At 35.9% G+C, this 7,500-nt stretch overlaps 1 protein-coding gene across 1 annotated transcript in view; it reads left to right on the top strand.

The window, feature by feature from the left end:
* The first annotated feature begins 338 nt into the window (after window positions 1–338).
* The window catches only part of LOC143025617 (trypsin-1-like), an 8,774-nt gene continuing 1,612 nt past the window's right edge, over window positions 339–7,500 (top strand). The window contains exons 1-2 of the mRNA XM_076185562.1: window positions 339–596; window positions 1,805–2,024. Coding sequence (XP_076041677.1) covers window positions 538–596; window positions 1,805–2,024 — 279 coding nt within the window. The 5' untranslated portion in view covers window positions 339–537. The remainder of the gene's footprint in view (window positions 597–1,804; window positions 2,025–7,500) is intronic.

Raw genomic sequence — 7,500 nt, 5'->3', positions numbered from 1 at the left:
AAAGAAATAACCTTTAATGAAAGATATTGTATAGTAATTATTTCTTCATGGCCACATTAAGCATAAACGAAGCTGAGAGGAATACATCTTTATATCATTCTATTCTGAATAATTTTGTTTTATTCTATTTGATTTTCTTTTATTTCACTTGATTCTACTTAATCCTATTTTGAGTCGTCTTCTTTCCCTCGTTTTGTTATATTCCAATGTATTTTGTCATATTTCATTCTACTTCTCTTTTTTTATTTTCTTTAAGATTGTTTCTTCACTTGTTCAATTTAGTTGAGTTTTGATTTATTTTCTATTTTTATCTATTTATTTATTTTATTTCATTTTTTTCAAGTAACATTATTTGAAAAAAAGTAAAAGTTTGACAGTGGCCTTAATCTATTATATGCATTTGTCATTAGAGCTAAAAAGAATTAAGATATCAGCTGAGAACGCCTTGGAGGACCTTGGGAAATTCATGGTTATCGTGTCGACGTGTCAGTACCGTGGGAAAGGACGCTTGGCTACAAAACGAAAGGTTCTCTCCGGATGAGTGTCTGTCGCCATATAGTGTCTGGTGCCTTGTCTTCTTCTTGCCGGAGCTCTTGGTAAATATAACATTTTATTTATTCGTTTATTCATTTACTTGTCTATTTGCTTGTGTATCTATTTAGTTATTTGTTGATCTACTTTCTTATTTGTCTTTTATCTATTTGTTTATCTATTCATCTATTTTTGTTTATTTGATTATTCATTTACCTATTTATTCATTTATTTATTCATCTATTTATTAATTCATCTATTCATTGATCAATTTATATATTCATTTGTTTATTTGTTTGTTTATTTTCTTATCTATATATCTATTTATCCATGTGCTTACTTATTTCTGTATTTATCTATATCTTTATTCATTTATCTATTTTTTATGTAATTATTTGTTTATTTATTTGTTTGTTTATGTACTCATTATTTATATTTATCTTCATCTATTCTATTCATTTATTCATTTATTCATTTTTTATCAATCTGTTCATGACGGGCACCTGGATGTGTTGGTCTTCTCAAAATTACAGTAAAACAAGTCATATTCAAAACCCGTCAACCCACTCATCTCCATTCATTCTAAGAGGTGCGGCCTTGAGAGGCTGACATTCGGTCTCGGAAACGAACCCGAGATCTCTCTTTATCAACTTCAACTGTACATCTTTTTTTTCACATAGGGAGCGGTTGACAACTGGACACTATTAACTTCAACTGTACATCTTAAAAATTTTCACACAATTATTTTCCTCTTCCTGAGACTTTCAGCTACTAACAAAGAAACATTCCCACAATGATACATCACAGACAACAGTCCAAAGCTTCTTCTTAGAGAGATCTGTGGAAGAGCCCGATAACCGTTGCCATCCGCTGTGGGGCTGCGGGTTTTCCACCTAGTGAAACTCGGGGCAACGATTGATTTGATTTGATTGAATATTCATTTATTCGTCTATTTTTTTATCTACCTATTTATCTTATTTATGGTAATGAATTAAGTTATTGATTAACCCTATTTGAATTTTTCTTTTATTCATCTACTTATTGTTTTAAATATTTCTAATCTATTTATTTCATCTATCTATTCCAGTCATATAATTTCACTTTTAGTCCTTTTATTTATTTATTTATTTATTTTATTTATTTATTTATTTTGTTTATTTATATATTTATCTATTTATTTATTTTATTCTATCATTACTATTATTATTATTATTATTATTATTTTTTTGTTTTTTTTTTAACCTAATATAACCTTTCCTTCTAACTCCTCCAGCCGTCCCTACCGGGAAGCCCCGTTCCGCAAAGGCCTTCAGAAGATCGTCGGCGGCTCCGAAGCCCAACCAGGTGAATTTAAATACCAGTTGAGCTTCCAGGACATCTCTTTTGGCTCCGAGTTCCATTTCTGTGGCGCGTCCCTCTACAAAAACAATTATGCCATCAGTGCTGCGCCTTGCGTTGACGGCGAAGACTACGACAATCCCAGTCATCTTCAGGTAAAGGGAACTTAAAAATAGACTGACCCCCTAAGTGTCTAATAGGAGTTTTCTAGATTGTGTGTGTGTGTGTGTGTGTGTGTGTGTGTGTGTGTGTGTGTGTGTGTGTGTGTGTGTGTGTGTGTGTGTGTGTGTGTGTGTGTGTGTGGTATGTGTTTGTGCGTGTGTCCGTAAGTGTGTGTGTATTAGTGTGTGTGTATTTACCTAGTTGTATTTACCTAGTTGTATTTTACGGGAAGGGGAGCTATGCTCGTAGGGTTCCGTCTTCATTTCTCATTTTATCTAAACAATTTTTAAATTCATGTATTGTTTTTGCACACACCACTTTCTCATCTAACTTGTTCCAACTGTCTATTACTCTGTGTGGAAAGCTGTTCTTTTTCAAATCTCTTCTATAGCTGTCTTTTTTTATTTTCTTTCCGTGTCCTCTTGTATTTCTGTCATCCCATTTTATCAGATTCTCTCTATCAGTAATTTCTATGCCTTTCATGATTCTGTAAATAGCTATTAAATCTCCTCTCTCTCTTCTTTGCTCTAGTGTCTGTAGTTTAAGTTTTTGTAGTCTCTCTTCATATGATAGTTTTGAGAGTGTTGGTGCCAGTTTTGTGATTGCTCTTTGTATTCTTTCAAGTTTTTTTATACATTTTTTTTATACTTGGTGACCATATCGTTGCTGCATATTCCAATCTTGGTCTTATCAGGGTGATTAGGATTTTCCTCACCATTTCTTCATCCAGGTATGTAAATGCCACTTTGATTGTTCTTATTAAATTATAAGTTTCTCCAAAAATCTTATTTATATGTTTCTCAGGTGACATATTATTCATAACAATGACTCCCAGGTCCTTCTCATTTTCTACTTTTTTTATTCCTTCTTCTCCCAAATTATATGATCCTGTTATTCTGTTTTTGCTTTTTCCAAATTCCATTATACTACACTTTTTTGTATTGAACTCCATCTCCCACTTCCTACTCCATTCTTGTACTTTATTTAGATCTCTCTGTAGTGATTCACAATCTTCTTCAGTTTTCACTCTTTTCAGTAGTTTTGCATCATCTGCAAAGAAGCTCATATAGCTTTCAATTCCTTCATCCATATCATTAATATATATAGCAAACATTATTGGGGCCAGAACTGTTCCCTGCGGGACACCGCTTATTACTTCATTCCATTTTGAGTGCTGATCTCTTATCACTACTCTCATTTTTCTTTCTTGCAAAAAGTCTTCCATCCAATTTAGCAATTTACCTTGTATTCCTCCTTCATATTCTAATTTCTTAAGCAGCTTCTTATGTGGTACTTTGTCAAAAGCTTTTTTTAGGTCTAGAAATGCACAATCAGCCCATCCATCTCTTTCTTGTATTATATCTATTAGCCTTGAATAGAAACATATTAAATTGGTGACGCATGATCGTCCTTGTCTGAATCCAAATTGCCTTGGATTTAGTACGTTGTTTTTTTCCAAGTATTTTACCCATCTACTTTTGATAATTCTTTCACAAATTTTTGCTATTGTACTTGTTAGAGAGACTGGTCTATAGTTGGTAGGTTCTTCTTTATTTCCTCCTTTATATATAGGTACTATATTTGCTTTTTTCCAATCTTCTGGAACTTTTCCTTCTTTTAAGGAACTGCTTATTATGCTATGTATTTTGTCTGCCAGTTCATTCCTGCATTCTTTCAGAATCCAGTTTGCTATTTCATCTGGCCCATGCGATTTTCTGACATCAAAATTACCCAAGTGTGTCAATATTTCATTCTTTGTTACTTCTATTTCTTCCATAGGGGGGACTTTTTCTTTCCACTCAATCTCTTCAGGTTGTATATTTTCCCTTGTAAACACTGATTTAAAATGTTTGTTCATAATTTCTGCCATTTCCATTTCCTCAGTGTATTCAACTCCTCCTTGTCTTAATTTCTCCAAGTCTTGTTTGTTTTTCAGTTTATTGTTTACAAATCTGTAGAATAGTTTTGGTTGATCTTTACACTTTTCTATAACATCTTTTTCATATTTTCTTTTTTCCTCTCTGCGCTTTTGTACATATTCATTTCTATAACCAGTATATATTTTCCATTTTTCAGGTCTTCTGTCTTTTTTCCATCTGGTCCAGGCTTTGTCTCTTTTGTCTTTTAACTCCCTACAACTTTTGTTGTACCAGCATTTTACATATTCTTTTTCTTGTTTTTGTCTTGGGACATACTTTTCCACTCCTTTTTTGTAAATTTTTGTCAAAATATTCCATTTCTCTTCCACTGATGTTTCTTCTTTGTATATTTCTTCCCAGTTTTCTTGTTGGAAGAATTCTCTTATTTTATCAAAGTTTGTTTTTTCATACATCATTCTTCCTTTTCTATATTGTTCATTTCTTTTCATATATTTTTCTTCATTAAGTTCCAGTTCAATCAATATGTGGTCACTTTTACCTATTGGTGTTTTATATTCAATCTTGTCCACTATTCTAGGTTCAGATGTAATTATTAAGTCTAGCCTCGATGGTTCTTCTTCATTTCTATACCTAGTGTTCTCTTGTATCCATTGTGTCATTGAATGGTCAGTAATCATCTCAAGTAGAGCATTTCCCCATGAGTCATCACCACTCTTTACTGTCATTTCTTCCCAGCAGATTTCTTTGCAATTAAAGTCGCCCATCATAACTATTCTTCCTCCGTCTTCCATTATTTTAGTTAATGCTATCTTTGTGTCCTCTAACATACTTTTATATTCACTCTCCTCCCATGAGGCTGTTTTCGGAGGCACATAATTGATCACAAATTTTCTGCTCTTCTTATCTCTGTCTTCCACTTCTATCATAATCATCTCTACTGTATTCTTTCCATATATGACACCTTTCACGTTTATATCCTTCTTAGTCAGGAACATAACTCCACCCCCTTGCTTTTTCTCTCTGTTTCTAATCCAATAATTGTATGCATCATGTCCTACACTGTTGGGTGGTAGTGGGCCTTTTAATTTTGTTTCTACAATTCCCATTATGTCCGGTTCTTTTTCTTTCAAATAATCATTCAGCTCATTCAATCCTGTTATTAATCCATCTATATTTGTGTAAGACACTCTTAGTTTTCTGCCACTTCCATTGTGTTCTCTGTTTCCCTTATGTTTTTCTTTTGTAAGTCGAACTTCCTTAGTTTCATGTTCACTACTCTCCAATAGAATCTTTCTTTCTCTGACTCCGTTCTGTTCTCGTTTTTTGCCTTAGCTTCCAGTCTTTTCTGCTTTTCTTCCTCTCTTTCCTCTTTATTCATTTCTCTTTTTATCCATATCTTTTTGTATTGTTCACTTGTTGCTAGTTTCCCTGTTTTGTATAAGATATTCTCTGCCGTTGTTTGTGACTTGAATTTAATCTTAATTGGTCTGGTCTTGTCTGTGCTATACTTTCCGAGTCTAAATTTCTCTTCGATTTGTTTCGTAATTTCTGGTTCATCTTCATGAACAGATTCTAGTAATTGGCTTACTTTTTCATTTTCCTCTTTGATTCTTGAGGTTCTATCTGTGTTGTGTTTCTCTTCCATTCCTAATATAATTATACATTTCTTCTTGTCTGCTAAATCCCTTACTATATTCTCCTTTTGTCTCATCACTTTAATAACTGAGTCTTCAGTATGTTCTTTCAATTGCTGTTTGACTATGTCAGTGAATGAAACCTTATTTCCTTCTTGGGTTTTCTTCCAATTTTTACTTTCTTTAGCTATCGTTTCTCTGTTTTCTTTACTATTCTTCTTCAATTCCTCATTCTCCACCTTTACCTCTCTTAACTGTCTTTTTAGGTCTTCTATTTCATCAGTTAAGTTTTTATTCGCCTTTTCCAGTTCTTCCAATCTTTCAACCCTTTGTAAAATGGTGTTCATATGACCTAACCTACTCTCCAAGTCCTCGATCACCTTATCAACCTTCTTCTCTAGTCTTGTCAGTCGGGGGGGGGGGTTGTGTCCCCCCCACCCTCTTTAAATCCCTTGAAAATATTCTCATCACTTTCTGCTATATTGCTCCTATCTATACCTCTAATCTTCACATTCCTATTAGACATGTCGTCATCATCCAACTCGTCTTGGGGTCGTTTGTCTACCTTACGGCGGCCCGTCAGGGCCATTTCCTCCACCTCCTCATTACCTTCCATTTCCCCAGCAATCCCTCCCCCTCTCCTCTTTCCTTACTTTCCCACTACCCCACGAGCAATTTCCCCCCACCCTGCAAATACAAAAAGGCACTTCTCTTTGCGTTGGGATCCACAATCTTCACTTTTCTTCAGAACGTTCTTCAAGCCGTCCGTTCGTTGAAAGTGTGTGTGTGTGTGTGTGTGTGTGTGTGTGTGTGTGTGTGTGTGTGTGTGTGTGTGTGTGTGTGTGTGTGTGTGTGTGTGTGTGTGTGTGTAACTGATACGGATGGTATTCATGAAACTACTTCAATATTATTATCGGTAAATATAATGTGCATGAGTATAGTGAGGGCCTTAAAATACATACACACACGCACACACACACACACACACACACACACACACACACACACACACACACACACATACACACAACTGATATATTTAATATTCCTTTAGAAAAGAAAATCATCAAATACAATAACCGGTTTTACTACTACGATCCTATGTTGCTACACACCATAGAAAACATGTCTATCTTGCTTCTGTTCCTACTTATCACCTCTCTGCTGACCACCTGAGCTCGGATGTAGCCTTCCTTCCTCTCCTTGCTGTACACGTGACTGCTAGCCTCGCTCAGTTGCTGCAAACAACGCTCTATACTCTGGGTGTGTTTGGGCCAGGCAGGGACATACATGGGGTTTTAGTTAGAGGGCAGGATAGATAAGTTGGGAGAGAGGGAGGGAGGGGAGAATTCGGGGTTTAGTGGAAGGAAAGAGTGAAATGGAAGGAAGTAAGAGGTATGGTAAATGTGGGGCAGACCCACTTGCTCGGTTAGTTTATAGTCTTTTGGACTTTTGGTTGTCCTGGAAAGCTCTGACTTGAACATTAGTGAGGCTGCAGATGAGAGGAGGCTCATTGCCAGCCTGGATGTTATCCAGATCTAAGAGATCAGTGAGGGTCTTGGCGTCTAGATTGATTTCAGGAATCTTCCTGAGCCTGGAGGAATAGTCACCAACTGATTCGTGAGGGTCTTGGCGTCTAGATTGATTTCAGGAATCTTCCTGACCCTGGAGGAATAGTCACCAACTGATTCGTGAGGGTCTTGGCGTCTAGATTGATTTCAGGAATCTTCCTGACCCTGGAGGAATCGTCACCAACTGATTCGTGAGGGTCTTGGCGTCTAGATTGATTTCAGGAATCTTCCTGACCTTGGAGGAATCGTCACCAACTGATCCGTGAGGGTCTTGGCGTCTAGATTGATTTCAGGAATCTTCCTGACCCTGGAGGAATAGTCACCAACTGATTCGTGAGGGTCTTGGCGTCTAGATTGATTTCAGGAATCTTCCTGACCCTGGAG

Source organism: Oratosquilla oratoria, chromosome 5, assembly GCF_046742065.1.
Source record: "Oratosquilla oratoria isolate Oo_2021 chromosome 5, ASM4674206v1, whole genome shotgun sequence".
Taxonomy (NCBI): domain Eukaryota; kingdom Metazoa; phylum Arthropoda; class Malacostraca; order Stomatopoda; family Squillidae; genus Oratosquilla; species Oratosquilla oratoria.
This window is presented reverse-complemented; position numbering and strand designations above follow the sequence as displayed.